At 37.2% G+C, this 25,562-nt stretch overlaps 1 protein-coding gene across 1 annotated transcript in view; it reads right to left on the reverse strand.

Moving 5' to 3' along the window:
• Positions 1–1,387: 1,387 nt before the first annotated feature.
• Positions 1,388–25,562, reverse strand: part of LOC132156305 (semaphorin-3D-like) — a 40,637-nt gene continuing 16,462 nt past the window's right edge. Inside the window, exons 2-18 of the mRNA XM_059565250.1 lie at positions 25,038–25,240; positions 18,648–18,808; positions 17,222–17,284; positions 16,680–16,799; positions 16,420–16,513; positions 15,310–15,438; positions 13,234–13,376; positions 11,197–11,311; positions 11,024–11,093; positions 10,631–10,775; positions 10,258–10,480; positions 9,698–9,786; positions 9,499–9,540; positions 8,603–8,760; positions 7,538–7,602; positions 7,221–7,357; positions 1,388–2,760 (exon numbers count right to left, since the gene is read on the reverse strand). Coding sequence (XP_059421233.1) covers positions 2,383–2,760; positions 7,221–7,357; positions 7,538–7,602; positions 8,603–8,760; positions 9,499–9,540; positions 9,698–9,786; positions 10,258–10,480; positions 10,631–10,775; positions 11,024–11,093; positions 11,197–11,311; positions 13,234–13,376; positions 15,310–15,438; positions 16,420–16,513; positions 16,680–16,799; positions 17,222–17,284; positions 18,648–18,808; positions 25,038–25,209 — 2,304 coding nt within the window. The 5' untranslated portion in view covers positions 25,210–25,240 and the 3' untranslated portion in view covers positions 1,388–2,382. The remainder of the gene's footprint in view (positions 2,761–7,220; positions 7,358–7,537; positions 7,603–8,602; positions 8,761–9,498; positions 9,541–9,697; positions 9,787–10,257; positions 10,481–10,630; positions 10,776–11,023; positions 11,094–11,196; positions 11,312–13,233; positions 13,377–15,309; positions 15,439–16,419; positions 16,514–16,679; positions 16,800–17,221; positions 17,285–18,647; positions 18,809–25,037; positions 25,241–25,562) is intronic.

The following is a 25,562-nucleotide window of genomic DNA, read 5'->3' on the forward strand; positions in this document are numbered from 1 at the left end:
AGTCTCTATCAGGAGTCAAAACAAGAGAAATACATATGAAACTTTTATATTCCAACCAAAATTTACAATTATCGTAATTTTCCCAAACTCACAAGTAGATGTTAACATATGATTATTAGCAAAGACACTGATTCATATAGACAACACCCAGCTGAACCTAATCTATCTGACTTGAACCTATCATGCTCTTTCTGTATGTTCCATCAACCCGCTCCACCTTTGACCTGCCTCAGCTCGAAGCAGAACATCTCTGTTAATAGATTCTCTTGTATGGTTAAAGACTAAGAGCTCCAGCGATTACCACTATAGGATGGCATTCTGGAGAGAAAAGATCACTTTCTGCTTTTCTTGGCCAAAACGGGAGGTACAGGAAGAGAGAACGCCATTACTCAAGACTTTACCACTGATAAATAAGTTATCCTATCAGTCCATAAACAGTCATTTGCCCTTCATTGCACTCCGCATGTGGTCATCACTGCCGTCTGTGGCTGTGCCACGAATCAGACAGAAAAGCCTTTTTGTTGATCCCAGAGTGAAGACGGATCTCGTGTTGGTTTTCTGGCATGATGTGGTTAATTTAGGACTTGTTTACTTGTGTCAAATTATTATTTGGCTTATAAAAGATTAAACTGTTGTGTATTTTCTACCTTAAAGATGTTAACAAATGTAAAGGGTTTGTGCTAGTAGTTTTTTGTGTGCGACCCACTGACCTTGACTTCCTCAGCAGGGCACCGCATGCTCTAATGACCAAATGATGGAGTAGATGAGAAATCCTGATAGGAGAGGAGCCCTGACCTTGAAAACACAAGCACACGCTCTTCAGGCGGTGAGGTTATCTGAGGTCACGCTCTATTGTAAAGTATGTGTGAAGAGTTCACTTCCTCTCTAACCTGATCTGAGGCAGTTTGACTTCAGAGAAAGGCCGTCTAGCCATGAACTCTCCGATCAATCATAATGGCAGTGCTGCGTGCCTCTTGTTCAGATGTGAAGTCATGGGATATAAGATACAACTGTGCTTTGAGTGTGTGCGTGTAAACATTCTAGGCAGAGATATGGAGTCAGGTTGTTTAATCTATATTGCATCACATGTCTTGAATAAACTCTGGTATCAACACTCCATCTTCATTTAAATATAAAATCACAAGATATAAACTATAATATAAAAATTAAAAGCAATGTTTTGAAAATTATTTACATTCTATTTGATGAGGTAATAGCAAATAATTGTCTGTGGTATTTTGTGGATAAAAAAACGTTATATTATATCATAAAATACTGAATTGAGGACAATGAACTGAATATATCTTGCTGCCAGTGTCATAGCAAATCAATGATTACTTGAAGGGATTGTTCACACACACAAAAAAATACTGTCGTCTACTTACAACATACTCTTTTACATTTTCATATACCTTCATAAGACTAGAATATAGTGCACGAGTCATATGGACTCCATTCATGACACTCTTTTTGGATTTTAACAAGACCATGGTCAACATAAACTGCCACTGTATGGAAAAGAAGCCTGCACGTTGTGCTAAATCTTCTTTTGTGTTCACCTGGAGGATAAAAATCATACTTGGTTTGTGCAACATTGATAGAGGAAGACAGAACTATTGTGTGAACCATTTCTTTAAATAATAAAGTCATTGTCTTTTCTTGGTTGTACAGTTAAGTAGTTATAAAACAGTTTATTTCAACATCATTGTCAATTTTAAATAATGGCATATGTTGTAAACAAATTATCTATGGTAAGACACATTGCAAAAATACAAAAATAATGTATTTTATTCAGTGAAACTTAAATGCTTGATTAAAACTGTAATCTCAAAAGAGAATTCTATGTAAATAATCCTAAAGCATGCACAATCTCATGTACAAATAATATAAATATTTACATACATTCAACATGAATGCAATTTTATTCTTGGTTAAAATTAATGTGTTGTTTTGTAAAACTTCCTCAATCCAGATATTTTTAGACCAAAAAAAAATCTGTTTTGATCATAGTTTATAGATTAATAGATATATGCTTTTAGAATACCATACCTTGCCCTAAGGGGCTTTAACAAAACTAATAGATTCTGATGTATTTTCAAGAATAGTCAAGATGACTGGTGTTCAAGTGGGTATTTTTTCAAAAGGTTAGGGAATCAGTGGAATCAGTGGGTCACTTTTGAGGGACTTGTCAAAACAAAAACAAGATTCATGTGTCGTTTCACTGCTATTTCTGAAAGATTTTTTGGGGGGGGGGGGTTGACTGGAGATTATTAATTTATGCCTTAGTATTTGGTTTAGAGTCCATTTAATCCACATCTAGATGCTCCAAGGGCATTGTGACCCTTCTAACATCACACTCGAATCCAGGCCTCACTGGTGCCTCTAGTGGTGGCGTCGGTTCCTGCTCTTGCGGAGCTCTTGAACATGTTTCCATTTGCCCTTCTGTTTTTGCTTCTTCTCTTTGTGCCAGAGCGTTTCGCAGTAGTCATCTAGAGAGCGCACGGGGCCGCTCAACATGCGCAAGTAATCCTTATAGCGCTGGCGGGGTTCAGTCATGGACGGATTTTCTGATGATTCCCGTATAGCAGGTTGGTGTGCATGGATCTGTCCACGGTCCAGTATGTGAAGAGAGAGGTGGAGAAGGGTACGGGTGAAGCTGTGCTCCTGGGAGGTGCAGAAGTACGAACCTGCATCACTACGCTGGAGCCAACGAATCAGCAAACCTCGCTCGGTTATCAGCACACGCTCGTCCGGTTTGATCTGCGACAAAAACACAATTATTGATTCTTTCATAAAAATCAACCACATCAACAAATACTTTCTTGGACACATGACAGCTTAAAGAAAAATGCCAGTTTTTCCATATTCCACTATGTTCTTCCCTCAACTTAGACAAGCTGATACCTAACACTCCCGTTTCAGTCCGTGCACTTAATCGCTGTAAAGCTCGGCGCCACTATGCTAGCGTTTAGCGTAGCTGCATTCATTCCTTAGGATCCAAACAGGAATGAATTTAGAAGCTACCAAACACTTCCATGTTTCCCTATTTAAAGACGTTACATGACTAGTTACACGAGTAATTATGGTGAAACAAAATAAACAGTGCAGATTTCCTAAACGGATAACAATGATGACTTTAAGAGCACCTCGCAGCACCTCGACCTCGCACAGTTTTATCATCACTCCTGAAAGCTCTCCCTCCAACCTTTCCCTCTAACTTCCTTTAATCACAACCAAACTGTGAATTTATGCGTCACTTGTTGGGTTTATTCTCATAAATCATTCAGCCCACAGTGAGACTTTCTCAAGGTCAGAGATCAGTCTTTAACCTCAGTGCTTCACTTCCTGCTGACCTCACATTATGCCATCTGATTGATCATTAGAATGTAATTAGACAAGCTGACCACGTTAATGTTAATGAGACAGAAAGACAGAAGAAAAAGGGGGGCAAAGTAGTGCTATGCCCTTGGTCTTGTGATTTCAGGGTCTACTTTCAACTTAAGGTGTTTGCGTGATCTATTGCAGTGTTATTTTTCCAAGGTGTCCATATTTCTGGTGATTCTGACATAGGAAATGCTCTGTGTGTTCAGTGCATACAAACCTGTTTGTGACCATATAGACTTCACAGATATTTAAAAAATCTGATTAATTTGAATGGTTAAAAAAAATGATTCTTCACTTTGATTCACTTGATTCATTATTTATCCCTTAGTCCCTGTGTGGTATTTCTGTTTTGATAATAATAATCAGAGTGCATATATAATAATAATAATAATAATAATAATAATAATAATAATAATAATAATAATAATAATAAACAAAAACTTTTCCAAATCATGTCTTTACTCATATATGATAAACCAATAAATACAATTTAGATTTTAGAAGAATCAGGACAGAATTCACAGGAAAATTCGAATTATTTGCAATACATCTGTGTAACATCACTTTCCTACAAAGAGACAAGTAGCTCAGGCTATGGGTAGCGTGAAGCTGAAAGTTTGCTATTATAATAAACAAGAAAAATTGACCATGGATCATTCAAGATTTAAATTTAAATAGTTAAATAGTTGTCCAAATGAAGTTCTTAGCAATGCATATAACTTATCAAAAACTACGTTTTGAAATACTTACAGTAGGAAATGTACAAAATATCTTCATGGAACATGATCTTTACTTAATATCCTAATTATTTTTGGCATAAAAGAAAAATCAATAATTTTGACCCATAGGCCTACATTGTATTTTTGGCTTTTTCTACAAATATACCCAAGCGACTTAAGACTGCTTTTGTGGTCCAGGGTCACATTTTTTTCCTGTTATCTGTGTCTTTGAGCCTGCTGATTTCTCCTGCTAGTCAAGCTATTGTCTTGGAGTAAATCAGTACAGCTGTGCAGCACTGAGAGGAGGGAAAGAAAGCTTCAAAGCATACTGAAACCCTGTAAAACACAAACTGCTCACTGCTGCATCGACTTGTGCTAATCTTTGTGCCATCTAAAGGACGCTGCAAGGAAATGCAATAGTCATGACTGCACTAAACAACTCTTTATACTTTTAAATTTATACTCTTTATACTGTTCTACTTTATTTTTGCATTTTAAATTTGGAATATGACTTTTAAGTCATACCTTGCAGAAACGTATCTGGAATGAGAGGAAATAGGGTGGTTTTGCAGCACCTGTAACAGATGGAACTATAATATAAAGGCTAAGGGCACAAGAGTGTCAAGATGAAACGCATGTGTATGTCATGGAGATGTTCTGGTGTGTGGGTGAGTTGTAAAGTGAACGTGTGTGTCTGTGTTTCGTATCTTGGCAATATATCATGGCGTGTAACTCCTGCTGAAGGTTTTACTAGGGGGCAGGAGGAAACTGGCCTCTGATCACAGATGCAGGTTTAAGCACAGCATTGGTCTCAGTGCCTGGTCAAAGGCATTAAAACCACAATACAAGGCCTCTGTCTGTCTGTGGCCCCTCCGCACACCCCTGGGTCTGGCTGTGGGATTTAAAAGAGAGAGAGAGAGGTCCCGGAACCTTCAGTACAGGATCTGTCTCACATCTCAAATATGAGCTGGCCTGCTGGTGACCCACAGTCCTATGGGAAAATATATTTAGTTGTAAAAAGAGGGTAGTGAAGAGTGTGGAAAATTGGGTAGAGGGATGGAGTGAAAAAGAGGGACAGAAAGCATGAAGGAGCGAGTCCTGTTTAGGGTTGGGAATCGATAACAAGGTTCTTATTTAGATTTTTTAAACAATGCTGGCAAGACTTTGATGATGTTTTCAGCATTATTCCACCAACGCATCATAAAATATGATGCATATAAGAATATAAAATTTTGCTGCTGTCATGTCTGCCTTTTTATCTAATTGATTTCATTTAAATTATATTTTCAAAATGTATTTATTCTAATTTCTTAGAATCAGCATACTGTAAATCTTTTTATAGTGAAAACAATTAAACTGAATTAGCTTAATATGGTTCAAATATGGCTAACTATTTTTAAGTGCATAATGCCTTTAGAATTTTTTTTTTTAATAAAATGAATCCATGGTGTAAGTTTAGGCATGTGCATGTTTTGAGTATTACGTAAAAACAAGTTAATTGTTTTAATGGGCTTGTTAAGGAACTGAAATCCAAATTGGAACCAGAATAAATACATTCTATAATTCCAATCCCATAGTTCTTTTGCTATGTTCTCAGCTATGTTGAGGGGTCCATTCTGTTATTGCAACCAGATATATGTTTACTCTGATTCGATAAATTTTCACACAAACAAGCAGGCGCAGTTTTCTCTTCTATCATTTATTGTTGTCTTTTACGAGGTGAAGTGTGGGCTGATATTTTTAATATTGTGCATGTGTTGCAGGTGTTTTGGGCAGCTGTGTGGTAGGGAGTTGTTTTGTGCTGTGGGAAAGACAGGGGAAAGAAAGGAGGAGAAGAAAAGCAGGAAGGGAAACTAAAATAAATCAAATGCATCATAGCAGGACTAATGTTTACTTGAGACGTGGGACTGCAGGATGTTTCTTAAAGCAGGAGACAGCACATTTTTTCTTGAAATGCATCTAGCCTGTGACATGCTGTGATTTGACCTCCTGTCATGCCTCATACGTGTCTTCAACTCTCTCTCTCTCACACACACACACACACACATATTCCTGTTGGGATTCATTGTTGTGGAGATGGATCAATAAAAGGATATGCTGATCTACCACTCCAGAGTCAGGTCTTGGCCCCTGTCTATTCATCACAGATAATAAAGACAAGAGACACCCACAACACAAGGTTAAAATGACCTCTGTTTCTGCACTCTGAACTTTCCACTACACACATAGATCCATTACTACTCACTTGAAAGGACTGCTGTTCACATATACCGCATAAAATCTGTTTTAGAAGATAGCACAAATACACTCCCTCGGGCAGTTTAAAGGGACAGAGATATCTGAAAGACATATGTATTTGTTTGTGTTTCTAAAGTAAGAAGGGGAAACAGTTAGTATATGTCAACCAGGTGCATGACACCTAATCGACAGCAGTGAAGATGAGATTAAATGTGTAGGTGTAAAACACTGAATAAGAGAGATGAATCCACCAGTGAAGGTCACTTCTTGACGGTACTGCTGTGTTCTGTATCTCTGTTTGTGTTATCTCAGCTTCTGAGCCTCAGGCCATCTTCAAGATTACCAACAGAAATGTTCTAGTTCTCTTTTTCTCTGTTACAACACATTGTTTAGTAAGACGATCTTCAGAATTATGCAACATCTATTTCATCTAAGCATCAGGGGGTTGAGAGTTACTGTAAATCAGTTTCTAGATTGTGTCCAACCATAAAAAGCCTGTGATGCCAAAAGACATTGTTATGAAAGAGAAACTATGGCTGGAATATGCCCAGGCTATACTTCATACATTTATGCTAATTGACTAATTTACTTCGAAACAAAACAGTACCGCTTACTGTTTATGTTTTATGGCACAATCATTCATTTTAGTGACTTGGTTTTGTTTATATGGTTCACATAATTAAACAATTAATTGATATAATACAAAAATTCAACAGCTAATTTTATTACTTGCTTTTGGATTTGCATTCTTTGTGAAATACTTATATAAATACTTATATTTGTAGCATAGCTAACTACTTACCAACTGTCACACAAGACAGAGCTAGAAAAATGGGTGAATAATACACACACACACAATGAGATGTATGTTGACTATACCTCTTGACGGTGGTCCACTCCTGGCTTCAGTACAAACCAGCGGACCAAGGCCTGCTGGGATTGTGAAACACACTCGAGAAAAGAGGAGTTACTCTCTACTCCATACAACACCTTCTCCTCAACATTCCTCCCCAAAACTGCCAAACGGAGAGAGAGAGAGTGATCACCATATCAGAAAGACAGTAAAGTATTTTTTAGGTTAGTGTAGAGATCCATTAGGTGAGCCCCACAGGACAATGCAGCATCTTAAAACAAAACAGAGCTTTTAGTGCTTTTATGCCCCATATGCACACACACACCCTCATATGCCTCCTTACCATCCTCTGTGTCCCAACAATTGCTGGATGGGTCTCCATGCTTTATATCTTGCCTTCTGGCCCTCCTGTAAGAACACATGAAAAGGCTTTTTTTGGATTCAGATTTATTTTGATCACATTTTTAGATTCCAAAACATTAAAAGAGCCGCCAATCAAATTAAGACAAATACATCTTGAGTTTTTAATATTGTTAAGCATCCATTCCTTTTTCATCCTTGCTGTGTGTAAAAAGTATTTTTAAAAATTCTTATAGAGTAAATCACTAACAACTGGGAGTGGGTCATGGGGTATTTGAATATTGTTGTGGACAACGGGGGGGGGGGGGGGGGTTCAAAAGGCTGAGAATCACTGGATAAATCAATCATAAATAAAAAATAGCCAAAGAAATTATAACAAATACCCCTCAAAACATAGCTGGCTAATCTAAATTGTAATCTTCAGAGCAAAAAAAGAAAAAATGTATGAATCTTAATGATGCCACACAGCGTATTTCAAACAGAGGCCTCTGACAGCCAAATAATCTCCAAAATAAACTAAATTCTCTCTCTGTGTGTGTCTCCTTATCTCTCGCTTGCTCTCTCTGCAGGATGACCTGGCCTCCTTGCATCAGTGGCAGACTGGAGAGCCGGGAGAGAAAGGGCAAGAAAACTTCTCTGGCAGCTCACATACATCATCTCAACAACAAAGCAACTTTAATCAATTTGCCTGTCCAGTTCAGTCCCACTACACCCTATGGCACAGGAAAAATCTAATATTTGTCATTTTCTTCTCTGTGCTGAACAACTCACCCTGGAGAGCTAGGTCAGAAAGAGGGCACCACAAAGCCCTCTCTCTATTTTAACTTTCTGCTATCCCAAAAACCTCAGAGCACCAAACTGCACACGGTGCACATCTCAGGGATATCGTAGGAAACATGTGGCTTTGCGTTTTTTGTCTGTGCCGATCAGAAGACCGTTAAACAGAAGTGCTGACTCTGTGAATCAATTTCAAGGCTTTGCATCGACTTGTATTTGGGACAATGACTTTATCGGTTCATGTTTGTGTGTGTGTGTGTGTGTGTGTTACCTCTTGGAAGCTGGAATGTATCTGGAGCACTGAATACCGTCCCAAGCACAGTAGGGGTCTCTAGCCAGGCAGCATTCTGCACAGCCCTGCCCATAAATATGGCACCTGTGCAGGGACACCTGCACCAACCCGTCGCTTCCTCCAACAAACAGCTGCTGCTGCACACACACACATACACAAAGTACAAAACCAGGAGCAATGACAAAAAAAAAATGCTTACTGGAGCAAACGCTCTAACAGAGTTATCAATCCGCATAATTCGTCTTTTTGGTCCAACACTCTCTAAATAAAGAAAGTGTACATGTGACTCAGAGAAAAAAGTTAACCATGACCACAACAATAATACGCAGAATAAAAGTCACGGTGCCATTGCTTTTCTCTCAGCATAAGTCTGGCAGTCACAGCAGGTCTTCCCATATAACACCCTTTTAAAAGCAAATGTTGTTCAGGAACTTATTTGAAGCCATTTAGTGACTTCAAGTGGTAGCATTCACTATAGATAATTAGAGGCAGAAGTAAAATGTTGATGATATAGTGACACAAAGTTTCCATCCAACCCCTGTATTCTCCATATAATTTCTTATCAGTACTCTATTATCCCTTGCTATTAAAAAGAAAAAGAATGGCCAAGAAACAGAAGAATCAGACTTATTTTTGAGACTCTGATAAAACAGTACAAAACATTGGAGGCCATAAAAGGTCTATTATGAGACCAAGGCCTGATAACATTTATTTGCTGTTGCTTAAATATGACAAAGAGTCTTGTAGAACCTCTGAAACAAAAACATCTTGCTGATGAATGTTCTTTAAATAATTTATAAAATCATTTGTTTTCTTTCTTAATTCCACGCTAAAGATTTAGTTTACTAGAACCAAGTTTAAACTTAAGTTCTTACCTGTTTTGAGGAGATTTCCATGTTGAGGATTGGTGAGGGACTCTGGATAAATAAATGCACCAGTGATGTTATCAGATGAAATTTTTTTGCTCATCATTGTGTTTTCTTTACTAGTGTTTGTTTATTGTATTTATTGTTGTGGTTTTTTTTTTATTATTCATCCATACTTGTTTCATATTTGCATGTTTGCTACGTTTACCTTGAACACCTGAAGCTCCTCTAAGATGATCTCCTCTGTGTACCAGTTTTCTTGAGTGATGCTGACAACCTTCAAAACTGATCCCATATCTGTACAGATACACACACACACACACACACACACACACACACAAACAACCTTAATAACGTCTTCTTAGCTCTACTGCCATCTGCTGGTTGATCAAAATGAAAGCTACTTAAATAGCTTACGTACACTGCAAATATACTGTAAAACATTATTTTTTTAAGTTATAAATAAAGAGAAATACTATTTCAGTATAATACTATTTAATAAAGAAAATACTATTTCAGTTTTTAAAACCTCAAAATTGCAGAATGTTTTAATTTCTTTGTGAAATTTAATAGCAATTAAAGTTCCAGAAAGGATGTAGAATAAGTGTACATTAGGCAAAATGCTTTTTTTTTTTCATTTCACTAGGTCATCAAAGCTTTTTTAAAATACCAAAATAAAAATGCATCACATTTTCTTAATTCTCCCCAAATACAACATCATATCTAGTTGTTACAAATCACTAGTAACATTTGTATTGTTTTTCTTACCTGTGCCCAAGAACATAACAGCATACTGTCCATCTTCAGCTGCCACGCGGTCCACTACAATCTGAGTGAGCCGGTACTCCGTATTGATACGAGTGAAAATTGGTCGGCCCGTCATTGGGTGCACAAAATGGTACATTAGCGGGTGAAGCCGTATAAAACTGATGACTTCATCTGGAAAATCTTTCGTCGTTTTTATATGAGGATCATATGTCTGACTGGGGCACTATGAAAGAAAAATAAGATATTTTGTTATATATTTAGAATAGTATATAGTATAATGTTATGTCTCCCTCCAGTGGTAATGTATAAAACACATCAGTGTCAGTGACTGAAAGGGAGACAAAAAAAGCACTGAAACTGTCGTGTTACTAACAGTGCCTGGTCGTGGGTAAGGGATTTTGCCTTCATATTCCACCCAGCGATGGTCCGGTCCCTCTTTATGAGCATACGGTCCATTAAACACAGCACGGATGTCTTCCATGTTATAGACACAAACTGCAGATCCTCTAAAGATAGAACTGAGCCCAAAAATACACATAAAAAAAAAAAACATCCTGACTGCCACAGTAAACGAAAGGTCATTACAAATGCACAACTTTTTACAAATATTTTTTTTTAAATTGCTATATTAATCTATAAAATAATTGTCCACACATTTTTATGTCACATCAACAATTACACATTTCAGAATGGATTTCAAGCCACAGTACCCAGACCAAAACCAATGAAATATTTATATGCTCTCTTGTAGGAGCTCTTGTCTCACCTGGTGGTGGTGAACACGCCGTACACCATTGGATTTCTTTCATCTCTTCTAGGGAGGAGAAAGATGTCCTCTGTAACACACACACAATGAAAAAAAAGTGCACAATGAAAAATTTTTAAATGCCAAAAAGTACGATAAAACTGAAATACAGGAGCAGAAAACACATCACTTACGTAACTCATCAAAGTGTGTGTCCACTCCATCTGGTCCAGGAATGGAGCACACAAGTCTTGCTTTGAGGAATGTTGTCCACTTGTTGGTAAGACTTCTCAAACCTCCAACATCATTCTGCATGCAAACACAAGGGCATATAGGGTCTCTTAATTCTGTCGTGCTGAAAGCATGTTCATCATTTAAATCCTTCATTTTATAGACTTTATAATAAAAAAGAAAAAACAGCATTTGCTTCTGATTATAACAGTTTATTAAGCATGAGACTGCAGAAAACCACAAACCAACCCCTCAGTTACACACAAACTTAAGAGGTACACAAACACACACAAGAGGGACAAAGAAAGAGAGTTCAAGAAATCGGGAAGAGCAAGCAAGGGAGTTTATAATGGGAAAATAACAACCTTCTCTGTGAATTTACCAAGAGCAGGTTTCTGTCTTTAGATGCACAATAGAGCACTGAGAGGTCTTAAAATGAAAAGACATGTTCAGAATACTTAAATGAATCTCCTCATTATAGCCAGAAGGGTTTAATCAAAGGACTCCAATTATTTCACCTACACCCACTTAAAGCAGCAAACATATTCCTGCTCTGCCATTATCCCTCTTGAATAACACACACTTGAGAAAAAGAGGGGAAAGACCTAAAAGAGGTTTTGGAGTGGCGTTTTCCAAATTCTTTAATCTTCAAAGATGCCCTCTCTAGTGTTAGGCCAGTTATCCAGTGAGGAATCTGGCCTCAGATAGTTTTACAGCTCACTCCTAAAGCTATAAAAACCCACCCGCTTCAGTCTAAGAATTCTGCAATAGATCTAGGAATTTTTATAGCAGCATTAAGGAAACTGATTTAAATCATTTACTTTTTATAATTGCAGGCTGACAGGTGACTTGCATGGACAATTACTTAAAATGACCACAGAACTCTCTAGATATTTGATTATAATTGGTCAACTGCAGCATTCTGCATGAAATACTGTTGCATAACAACAACCATTTTCAACATCCAGTATAAACTACTGTTCAAAGTTTGGGGTCGGTAAGAGTTTTTTATTGTTTCTGACAGAACTCTCCTACAATATGTTCTCCAATGTTTTATTTATTTGATGGAAAATACAGTAAAAAGTAATATTGTGAAATACTCTGTTTTAATATATGTATTTTAATTCATTCCTGTGATGCAAAGCTGAATTTTCAGTGGCCATTACGCTAGTCTGCAGTGTAAAATAAAATAAAATAAATATATACATACAATTTTTCCTAACCCAACTGTACCATTACTAACTGTACCATTTGAAAGGTACTGTACCTGTATCAGTGTTGGTTTTATGTCTCTTGTACTCATAGTCACTCATGGTTGTATTACTATGTTTGCTCTTTCTTCTCAAATAATACAATAAGTTAAACTCAAAGCAATATTTAATAAGTAGTATAATGTACTGTCAGACAATACATTATTTTCTTCATAAATGAAAAAATCTTCTTTGTGCTTTCATGACAGCCTTGTGGAGGAGACCTTTGTGAAAGGAATCAATTACTCACTTTCTTTAGGGAACAACCTTGGGAGAGAGTTCATTTCCCACAGTGCCCTCCATGGATATAAAGATGACGCATTTGTGGTCAGTGGGATGTTTGATCTGTTGTTCCCCATAGTTTATCTTGACTTCAGATGAACGCATATCTGACTTTTTTATGGTTGTTTTTGTGTAATATCCCCAGCCTTCATAGTGAACTCTGGTTAGGGGATGGGCAGAACACAATGTGACAATGAAGTCACTTAGCACACATATTTCGCTCTGCAAGGGACTTCCAATGTCATTATAAACAACGACTTAGGCAGCAATTACATGGCCAGACCTCTGCTATGATTTACCCTGCCTAACAACAGTGGTTTGGTCCACATTCAGCAGATCACATCAAGAGGGAACTTAACAGGAAGCTTCCCCTCCCAGAGGAAGCACATTTAATCTTATGTGCTAAGAAAGGATAAGAGTGATGAGGTGAGTTCCTCTCTGATCAGACAGAGTGAGGACAAGTCTTACCTGGCAGATCCGGGCGACACGAGACAGCACAGTCTTGTCCGTAGTGCTCCCATCACGAGATGCTTCACGGAAAAAGAAGTAAATCTTGTCATCGTCAGGGTTGTAGGTGTCCGCGATGGGATAAGCAGAAATAAACTTGCCCTCTGTGGGGACAAAAGAGAGAAAAGCTTAATTTATTTCTGTGATGCTAATCCACCAATCACTTTATCAGACTTACAAGAAAGTGTGGAGTCCTATTAAAAGAGCTAAGACCCACTGTTTGTGTGTGTGACAGAGTATAAAGACAAAACTGTATCCTACTGTTTAGTGTAAATGCTAGGCATTTCCTTTAAGACACACAGCAGACTGTTAAATGGGTATTTAGGGTTGGAAAATAGACTGTGTGGGTTTAAACTCCATTTAATTGCATCAACGTTCAGCTCTAAGATTCAGAAGAAAACCAAAGGTGGAACAAAGACAGTCATTAACTCAATGACTAGACTATATTATGTTGGACTCTCTGCAAATGACTAAGACCCAGATAGAGAGGAAAGAAGATGAAAGTGCCAGCAGTTGGTAACTCAGAGGATGTCTTTAAAGGATTGGTGTGTTACTCTCAGAGTTACTCAGAGTCCAAGCAGAAGATAATACTTTATCACATTTAGTTCTTAAAAATAGATATTTAAGAGGTGCAAGTCCAAAATTAATATTTATGAGTTATTTGTCACTTTTATGGGCATATCAAAAAGCCCTGAGTTGAGTTAATAACAGCAAATGCAAGTTTGAAGACCCTGGCAACTCAAACAGACCCGACTATCAGTTACATTTTTCTGTGCTGGTTGATTTGACTCATCGTTTCTTATGATTTAAGGATATTTTCTCCTAATTACATGAGTTATATGTCATAGACACACAGGCAACACGCCTCAAATGTGGCATCTTTTAATGCCTAATAACTTTTCTACAGACTGTGAGAAGAAATCAGTTTGTGGTATCCGTATATTAATGACTGCGCCTTTTCTATTTTCTGTGGTTTTGTTTTTTCTCAATCTGTCACTTATGCTTCATATATGTGTTGGCATGAGTGTGGGCTTGTGTGTGGCCAAAAAGCTGTTTTTATATGCACTACCATTCAAAAGTTTGGGGTAAGTATTTATTTATTTATTTTTCTCAGAATGGATGCATTAAATTGATCAAAAGTGACAGTAAAGACATTTTTCAAATAGATCCTTTTGAACTTTTTATTCAAACGATCCTTATAAAGATATACTATATTATGATTTCTACAAAAACATTAAGCAGCACAACTGTTGTCAACACTGCTAAAAGTAAAACCAAAAGTAAAAAATCTAATTTGCAATACTTACTTTGGATTTTAACTTAAACTTTTGATTATAGTCCATTTGCACAAAAGGCTGGATGACTTTTATTATGATTTTAGGACTTTTTTTTTTTTGGAGCTTATCACACAATGTTTTCAATGTATTCTTCAAAACTCCTGTTTCATGCACGTCAATCTTTAAATGAACATGAGGATAAGTAAATGATGACAATTTTAACTTTTATTTATTAATTTTTTCACTTTTTTACGATTTCCACAAAAACAAAATTATTTCTGATGGATTATCTGACAATGAAGACTGGAGTAATGGCTGGTAATTGGCATCAAAAGAATAAATTACATTATAAAAAAATAATAATAATAAACTTTTAAATGAAAACTGTTATTTTAAATTGTACTGTATTATTGTTTTATTAAATAACATTATGCAGCCTACGAATGGTAGTGTATATATAATAGACACAATAAGAAACTACATTCAGGCTGCCCATAAATACCATTCCTATGGCTAAACTGCAACAAGTAAACCCTCACTGCAAAATTCCTTCATTAAACTCCCTAACTTTAAAATCTTGTTATGCACAATAGCATTAGACTGTCCACATTAAAAGATCACCAGTTATCCAGTATCCATTATCTAAAAAAAAACTATAAAACTAAACCAAAAACTCTTTCAGCTGTGCCTAAAAGGTTGTATGTAATTCATACAAGTGCTGGTATGAGTGTATTGAACTGGACTGGTGGGGAGCACTGACCATTGATCCAGTAGTCCTCAGAAATGTCTGTGCGAATGTAATGCTGATCCGGGGGCGGGCCAAGAGAGCGGCTAAACGTGCTGTCCTTGCCCAGGAAATCAGACGTTGTGCCAGCATAGAGATACTGATCTGAAAACAGAAAGGGATAAACAAAACAAACATGCGTGTGACGTGTGATATACAAGGCCAACTGAGATATTACTGTATGTTCCATAAATACAGTCTCAATAACCTCCATGGCAGCTAAAATGGGTATATGGATTATGTTTTTATAATCACTCAGCGATTTCTATCTGAGTTATCGTTTGGTGTTGGGGCCTCCACCCTACCTCACCCATCTCTCTAAGTATGTGGTTTGGAGCAAATCTCGATGACATCAAGGAGAATGTGCTCTGTGTTCTTCCAGAGTTGTTCCCTGTTGCTTATGCCTGTCCGTGAAAATAAACACACTCAACCACACTGTTGGAGGAGTAAAAAGTAAAAAATCTCATTTGCAATACTTTGGGTTTTAACTTAAACTTTTGATTATAGTCCATTTGCACAAAAGGCTGGATGACTTTTATTATGATTTTATGACTTTTTTTTTTTTTTTTTTGGAGCTTGTCACAAAATGTTTTCATTGCATTCTTCAAAACTCCTTTTGTGTTTCATGCAAGTCAATCTTTGAATGAACATGAGGATGAGTAAATGATGACAACTTTAACTTTTGTGTATTTATTTTTTTTACTTTCCTAATTCAGGTCTTTTATGAAAATTAAATTTTAGCAATCCAATTTCTGTTAAGAAGGAAGTATCTGTGATGACTTGTGGCCATAATTAATCAAAATTTGTTCAGCTGGAAAAATTCAGGCTTCAATACAACCCACAAAAATGGAACACAAGAAAAGAAAAAGGAAACATTGGAAATTGTACAGCTGGTATTCTTGACAGGGTGTGATGTTTCTCTGCAGTCCTTCATTGCAAACATAAGGGGCCGTTTAACTTGAAGCCAAAAACAAATGAATGACAGACAGTACAGAGGAAGCAGATTTTTCTTCTGTGAAAGCCTATCATGTGCAAAGAGTAAAATGCTCTTTATATCAGGTTTGTGTCTTTTAGATTCATGCTCACCTGTGAGTACTGAAGCAAAAGGCTGGAGTGGATCAAAAGGACATTTCATTCGGCCGGATTCCACAGTGTTGCTGTGAATGTGCAACCAGGTGTCCTGCAATCATTACACCAAACACTCACCATTAATATTTACCATACAGGAGAAATTACTTTATAATGCTTTAATACTCTTTCAAGAATACCAATCAATTAAATAGAAAACCTCGACAAACTCAATATAATCAATATGTGTGGAAACAGTCAATAATTGAATTCCTTGCCTCTTTGTGACCTTTGACTTCTAAGAAAGCACAGGTGGGGTGGAATGCTCCAGTTCCACAGGTGTAGACATGGGTCCGGTTATAGATGTGCAAAACTCGAATGAAATTAGCACATTCGGTCTGAGGTAGAAAGAGAAAGAGAGAGAATGTGAGCATGTGCAGTGGCCTCAAAAACGGTTTGGACACATTTAATGTATTGATGTCATTGCATTAAATAGCATAATTTCTAACAAATTGTCTTTATCAAGAAAGATATCTTAAGCATACTTTTTAAGCATTTCACAAAATGAGGTTTGTAGGATTTCAGATGAAAAAACAATCAATATTCTTTGAAAAAATCAAGTGATATAATATACACTACTGTTTAAAGTTTGGTAAGAAAACATTCTCATTATCTGTGTTGAAAACAGTTTTATGTTTTGTGGAAATTGTGAACCATGCAGTGAAGTCTGCAATCTTTTATAAGACAGGTTTGAGTTAAAGAGGACAGACTGTGTATTGAAATGTTCATTCAACAGACATATATGCTGAGTGAAACTTACGAGAGGGTTTTTGCCAGCCAGTATACACATATCCACCCTGTCTGTTGGAGCTTGCCAGCTCAGCTGCAAGTGAGAAACACACACACACACACACACACACACACACACACACACACACACACACACACACACACACACACACACACAAAGCAAGTAAATTCAAGTAAAAATACAAGCAGCAAATACCTTGTAATTTAAACTGTCAGCATAAGTGATTACAATTGTCTCTCAGGGAATTGTTTCAGAAAGGTAATTCAACAAAAGCTTTGATTTAGACTGAGATCAAGTCGAAACTCAAAGTAGGACTTTAAACAAAGTTTATTCCATTGTATATTTAACAGATGAAAAGCTGTACACATGAAATACTGTACAAACATAAGTTCTGGGTTAAGCCCACGAGAGGGAGGATGACGTACAGATAAAGATTGATGAAGGGGCTTCTGGCCCTGTCTCTGCACTCGTGTTATAAAAAGCTTAAGCACTTATCACACACAGGCCTGACCTTTGACACTGACCAACCAGAACCGTCTCTACATGTAATAGACAATTCATAAGTACACATGCTCGTGAGATGACTTTACATGATGATGCTTTGAAGATTGTCATGCCTACTGCAAATGGGCTCAATCAGTGAAATAACTAAGCACTTCTTGGAAGTGAAAGTATGAAGTGAACTAGAGGAAATCTTGAGACAGAAACAAGCAGAGACACACATAAACATACTTGAACACCCACTACCATGAATGTATTCATAAGCTAAACATATCCAGATACTCTGACACCTTGCTATCAGGCATTTTTGTGAGATTAGAAAGGTATAAACAGTTTTGATTTGTACTTAGTTTAACCCAGATTATGTTGTCTAAGTATAGGAGTATTATCAGTCGACAAGTTAACAGTTTTATAGAAAAAATGAAAAAATTATTTTGCTCTCACAATAAAACATACACCTGTTTGACAAAAGACAGACAAACATAAAATTTATCAAATGAAGTGACCACCTACGAACACTGCCAAGCACAATTTTTCTTCAGACAATATACAGGATATGCTTCACACAAAACATATATTTTATATAATTCTACTCATCGAATGACAAAAAAGGGGGTTATTTATAATTATAAGAACAAGAACAGAACAAGAAATCTGATTAATAAAATAAATAAAAAAACAGTTCTAAACTGGTTGGACGAAACAACATGTTCAATCAAAAAACAATATGTAATTCTCACATCTTTTAAAAACAGATTTTCTAAATTGAAGAAATCTGTCAACCAGTCTGAGAGTGAGTGAATGCACTTCTAAATGATTCTATGGAAAAGTTTTCCTCCAGACCACACATAGTGTAAAGTCTTCACTTGCCTTTTCACTGAGACCTGATTCTGCATGTCTGCAGGTTTGAGTCCTTTAATGTGTATGTATTTACCTTTTTGGGGTGTTTATTGATGTTGTCTGGGTCCAGTAGGTAGATGTGGTCTTTGGCTCCCAGCAGTAATCTGCTTTTTTCTTCATCCAATAGGACTGTCTGAAACCGCAGTCCCTCGCTGGAACCCACAAACGGCACCACACTTCGAGAATGAATCAGCTCTGAAGAAGTCAAATGAGGGTGAATACATATATGAAAGCACATAGCATGTATTATATGCACAAACATACTAAATAACTTGTGTATCAGAACAGTGACTTGTGCAAGCATATAAGAGCTTTATAGGTGAATTAGAGGTCTTCACAGTGCACCCGAGACCCGTCGACCCCGGACCCGACTCGGGACCCGTACGGGTTCGGGTCTATATTTTAAATCATCAGCCGGGTCCGGGTCGGGTCCGAAACTATTACCTCGGGTCCCGGGTCTGTTTAACATTGTGTGTAATACCCGTGCGATCGGAATCATCAGACTCGGAGAACACCCGGCCGTGATCAAAGACTGCTTGTGTTTTTTGTAACTTGCAACTTGTAAAATTAGGAAAAGAAAAGAGTGAGCCAAAAAAAGTGATCGATCTCTCTCTCTCTCTCTCTCTCTCTCTCTCTCTCTCTGCTTTTAGAAGCAGAGCGCGCAGACTTGGAGTTAATACAAGTGCACGCACGGTATTAATGCTTAAAGACTTGACACACTCATATTTAATATATTTCAAATCAGCAACACAATCTGAGGTGAACTGTCACATTAATGTTTTCTATGACGCTCAAATTGCGTTAAAGCATTTTAGGTTTATACAGCTAGCACGCATGTGCAGTCTCGATCGCGTTTCATGTTTATATGGCAACCAGTGAGGGACACTTCGACCGCCAAACCGCGTTTTACATTTTCTCCCATTTTTATAATATTATAAATGAACCGTTTAATCTTAAAGTTTTAGTGGTCAGATTCAGACTCGATGCAGAGCAGAGAGCACAGAGATCAGATGATAGCAAATAAATAACGTCAGCAGCCATGGCATTGCACGAGCGATCATTATTATAGTTCAAAAGGGCAAACAGTCGAAGTTATTATGCGAGTTAACTCGAGTCAGAATGTACATGTGCACAGTAGGATTTGTCATCCGTCACCATGACATCAAGTGGATTTTTAAGCTGAAATAATGAGTGGATTCAGCTTGGACTAACGAGAGAAATAACATGAATAACTTTCTTGTCGGAGGATTAATGCATCACAGGCAGGTACAAGGAAGAGATACTATGCCTCTTTAAATTAGGTAAGACAAAAAGCTGTATTTTTCACAACAGGTTTATTGACTTGTAATAGTCATTTAAGGTGGAATATGTGAACGTCGGGTCCAGTCGGGTCTGTGTCTTCCCGGGGGGTTCGGGTCCAGATTTTAAATAATATATGGGTCCGGGTCGGGTCCTGGTAGACATTTCTTGGATCTACATGGGTCCGGGTCCAGTTTTTGAAATATTAGACGGGTCCGGGTCGGTTCGGTGTAGTACATTACGGGTCTCTTTCGGGTTCGGGCACAAATTTTTGGACCCGTGAAGACCTCTAGTGTGAATATGTGCACAGGTGTGCATTTGTCTAAGCATTGCAGTATAGCAATAAATTGGAAATTTTATCATTGCACAGCTATTGTCCTTTCTTCCAAATCTCTCACTCTTCTAATATACTGAGAGGCACCATTACCTTTACAGTCCATATTATCTACAGTAACAATAGCTTTGGGGCTATCTGTCATCTATGTGTTCAGATCCCATTCTGATAAGGTTTCATCCTCTCTGTAACATCAGCCCATCTACTAATCCTCCTTCCTCTAGCCCTTACTTCACCTGCTGAACATGAACCAAAAGGCTATGAGCTGTCTGAGAATTCAGCTGGAATCAGCTAATCATTCCACCTATCAATTCTCACGTCGAACAATGGAAGATTAGCTTGATGGTTCATTTGCAGTAGGTTTCATATTTCGTTTCTCCTCTGTGAGGGAGCAATGACATATTCTGTTATTCTCACTGAAGAATTGGTATGTACAAGCGGAACTCTCTAGATATATAATTCTTGAGATATTTTTGAAACACGTAATTGCATTTGACCAAAGCACGCCGTTTTAGTAGACTTGGATATAATCCTAACATTTCTCCACCCAGTGTTCTGCTCTCCATGCACACATACATAACCATCTGCCAGCAGCCTCAAAGCAAGAAAACCTGGCAGTGTGCAATTAAACACTGTAGAAAGCAGGTTTGTAGATTTTTTATTTTTATTTTTTTCTGATACTCTTTTTCTTCTATTTGAATTCTGAATTTCACATATACATATCATTCCTTATTCATTCTTTCCATCTCTCATTTCAGCTACCTTCCTACATGTCAGACATGTATGCACATAAACATCTATGTTAGGGTCGGGTCATGGGGTGTCAGACTCTGAGTTTAGAGCATCAACAAGCTGAATAAATGCTAGGACTTAACTATTAATTCTCTGGGGTGCAGGGTCGAGGATGGGTCATTTCAGATCAGTATTTATAAGACAAAAAAATCCTCTTCAAAATAAAACCCCATTCATGCTAATGCCTGACTAGCTGACGCTAATCTACTCTGCAAACAGTTTTAGGTCAGAGCCCTGCTGAAAGATTCCCGCTTTGAAATTAGGTCTAGAGAGATTTATCTGGAGTTCTGGAGTATTATCTTGACCCCTCAGGGGAATAAATTCTCAATTTCTTTCATAGCAGTAGTCTGTAAATTACAGCTAGAAAATGTTTTTTTTAGGATATTTAAAATGTGCATTGACAAATTCATTAGAAATATTGAATGCTCTTTCCTAAGTAATACCAGCGACAATATAATTAAGAGAAAATGGATCTCATGTCTTAAAAGGGATAAAGTTCAAACCTATATGATTTCTTCTATATGGAAGGAGACATTTTGAAGAATGTTTGAGCTGCTTGTTTCCATTCAACAGAAGGAGATGGAAACCAATGTTTGTCAAGCTCCAAAAAGGACAAAAAATGAAAAACAATAAAAGTAAAAGTAAAACTTAAATATGCATATTTAAGTCATTATTCAACAAATATATGTCTTACAGCTGTGTTCACCATTCACTTTCATTGTATGAATAAGGAAATCGTAGATATTTTTGTATGAATAATTGACATATCCTTGTAATTTCTGTGTTTTGAAATATTTTGAAATATAAGCTTGCATGGCAAAATAGTTTAATAATATTCCAGTTCAAATACAAAGAGGCTATACTTCCATGACTAGAACGGCCATTGCCAAAGTAGGCTCCAACTAGAATTTAAAATTTTATAAGCTTACAGCGTAATGCTACACTTCTGTGGTTTGCTGACCGTAGTGGGTTAATAATAATTCTTATGAGAAATGCAGACTCCCTGTGGAAACATAAAGAAAGTATTGTCCATTCAGTTCAATATATATTGTGCTGTACAGCTCAATCTTTACAGAGCAAGCTATTTCAGCCCTAGGTACATCATTTATCTTCAGGCAACAGCAAAGCATAAAGATCGATGAGTGAAATACAAAACTTTGAAGCAGTGGACAATCTTAGGGGTTAACAAATCAAGGTATACTCAGTTATTTGCCAGAAACTGGACCACACATTTAAAGCTAATGTCACAGAGCAAAACTTATTTTAAGATTTCTCAGATGGTAAAGGATCATACTCTTAGGTGTAAACAAATATCCTACCTGTGGTTTGGGAAGAGAGCCAAACTAGTCGAAACTAGTGTAACTCTGTGTACAGTACATTAGGAAGACGCATGGCCATATTTATGACCTGCTTGTTTTACATCTGTTTAGGGTGCCATACAGTTGTAAATTCATTGTATACTATACTGTGAGTTCTTAAATTGCTGTTTTCCTATTGCAAAACAAGGCTTTGTGTTTGCATGGTTCAAGTTTATATCTATACCATCATGCATGTACACTTTATGTCAAACAAAAGAAAATATACCATTCATAAAACAATCAATAACCTTCACTAAAGATCCCCGTGCCGAAGGAGACTTTCTTTAATAGAAATATTTACACAACCTGAAGATAATATTTTGATGCGTTTCACTGGACATTGTCATCTAGGAGTGATGTTAGCGACAAGCAAGAATATTGTTTACTTGACTCCAGAGAACATTATGAAATGTACTATATCTAACAAAGATCAGATGTTCCCCTTTTAGCCTTCCTTTAAGGGAAAAACAAGAGTAACTTACTGCTGCTCGGCCTTGAGGTGTGCACGCAGGCCTGCATTCTTCCATATAATGACCATTTAATGTTTTAAAGGACTGCACTGATACAGATATTGTGCAATGTTTTTATGAGACCATCTGCTCAGATGATGGATTGTAAAAGACTGTACTTCTGCATACTCTCCAACAGGACCAAACATGGAGTGGAACAGCAAGTTTTAAGATCAAACAGACCCACTCAGTGCAGCTTTAAGGATTAGAAAATCTTGTAAAAAAGCCCAACAGGAACCTATATATTATACATAAATGTATAGGAATTTTTTTTTCTTAACTAGTATTTGTTAGATTTTAGATTTCTGCTCTAAGAAAATGAAAAGAATGGCAATGGGTTAAGAAAAAGAAAAATCAAGAAAATTTCTTCAAGAGCTGGGTCACTGCATGCACAAATCAAAGTCAGGCAGCTGTCTGTTCTCCCCTCTCTTTCACATCATTCTCGCCAAGCAAAGCGGCTAAAATATGGCAAACTGACACACAGCATGTCGGATTTTATGCTAAATAAACTGAAAATAAACAGACGCCCCTGCACAGTCACTCATATTTTTATTGGGGTGAGTTTCCTGATATGGATGAAGGTCTAGTTCAGTAGTGCTTCGATGCTGTGTGTCAGTTTTTAAGGATCTATAACTTTTATTTCCCTCAGTGTCATAAAACATACACTGCATTCACTTCCTTCCACAAATCGAGGCAGGGATTGAACACAGAAGAGAATGGAAGAGAGAGAAAGAAAAGAAACAAATTAAGAAAAAGACTTTCATCACTATTTTTATTTAGAAAAAAAACAATATCTAAAGGAAAATTTGTCACTTGTCAGCACTATCAAAAACATGTTCTGGATCAAACTGGTATCTAATCAAAGTTGCTACCGCTGTTGTAAAGCTAGTGTAGTTTTATCATACATGTAGGTCATTTAACAATCCATGTGTAATTAAGTAAGGACACGTTGTTACTTTTAACAGTTGTTTCCTTTAAGCATCACTCATTTTATAGCAACATACATTTATCTTACCCTGAACTCCCGCCCATAATATTCACAGCATAAGTATGTGTGTGTGTGTGTGTGTGTGTGTGTGTGTGTGTGTGTGTGTGTGTGTGTGTGTGTGTGTGTGTGTGTGTGTGTGTGTGTGTGTGTGTGTGTGTGTGTGTGTGTGTGTGTGTGTGTATGTCTTTGAGCGTGTAGCACTGCTACGGTGTTTCTAGGATAACTCCAGTGATAAGCTAAAATGTGCTGTGCTTGTGGGATCACTGTTGAGAACAGAGAGTTAACGCCTTATTGACTTATCAAACCTTTGAAGCCACAGCTGCAGTCGAGCGATCACACACAACCACAGGTAGAGGGAGGGAGGGTGCTCACAGCATGAACCAGTTGTTAGCAAATACCACAAGAAATGCAGACAGTTACAGTGAGGTACTGGGTAAAATCCCAGACTTTAGTAGTCATGGCCTTATTTAACCTCTCATTATGAAATGGTCATTTTGTCCTAAAACTTCTGACGCAGCAAAATACACAGACAAATATAAACAAACAAATGCAGGTGTACTGTACATGCAATGCATATTAACTGATCAAGATTTTTACATGTGAGATGTAGGGGTGGGTGATATGACCCAAATCTTAAATAACGATATGATTAATTTTATCTCATGATAACAATATATATCATGACATCATTATTTTTGCTTGAAATTAGGTTGTAATGATATGAACATGTAAAATACAATTAAAATGTTACAATTATTTTATATATATATAGAGGGCATTTATCTAAAGTTTAAGAACAAAAGTGGCAGATTACTGGGGACGTTTGGGGCTGCATAATTGAAAAAATTATGCAGCACATCCCTTATATACACTCAGTCAGTCAGATATGCATTCTAAATATAGACCTTATACAACTGAGTTGTAAAACTCTCCTCACTTCCCTACATGTGCTTCAAAATGTATCCTTTAAAAATTACAAAAGCTCAAGCAGATGTTTAAAATAAATACATGGAAATTTAGCAAAACACTAAAGATTTAATAGATCATTTTAGAAAGAAATCATCTGCACAGAGCAACATAAAAGCTTTTTGGAATAAACAGAATGTTACAAAACATTTAAAAGTCACATAAGGACAAACATTACCTTTGTAGCTGAGGTTAACTCTTGGCATGCTCTCCTTCATAGACTTCACCTCTGACAGAGAAAAGAAGAGCATCACAAATGTACACCACCAGAAACTGGAGAACCACCCCATCTGGAGACGCTGGTGTCTGCTCCTCTGTCTCTGTTTGTCTGGTTCCTCGGCAGACTTCATGATGGGAGAGGAGCGTTCTGCTGCTGTGGACCTGTGATGGAGTGGACAGTTAGATGGAGTCATCTAAGGGAGTGGTTGAGCATCACTGTGGGAGGTGTGTGTATGTGTGTGTTTGAGGTCTTGTTTAATCCCAAGCTAAAGTTCAGCTGCTTTACTAGGGAATCTTTCAGGCATGTCTATGCATTTTAGCAGCTCTGGATCAGCTGCTGCTCTATTCAAGTCCTTCCTTTTGTCCACCAACATGCATACTTTCTCCCTCTCTTTCTAAATCTGTTTGTCTCTAAACAAAAGGTCAGCTTAATGAGGGCAGACACTTTCAGCCTTATTTCAAATGCATTTCTTTTATTTTCTCA

The sequence above is a fragment of the Carassius carassius genome, chromosome 13 (assembly GCF_963082965.1).
Source record: "Carassius carassius chromosome 13, fCarCar2.1, whole genome shotgun sequence".
In the NCBI taxonomy this organism is placed as follows: domain Eukaryota; kingdom Metazoa; phylum Chordata; class Actinopteri; order Cypriniformes; family Cyprinidae; genus Carassius; species Carassius carassius.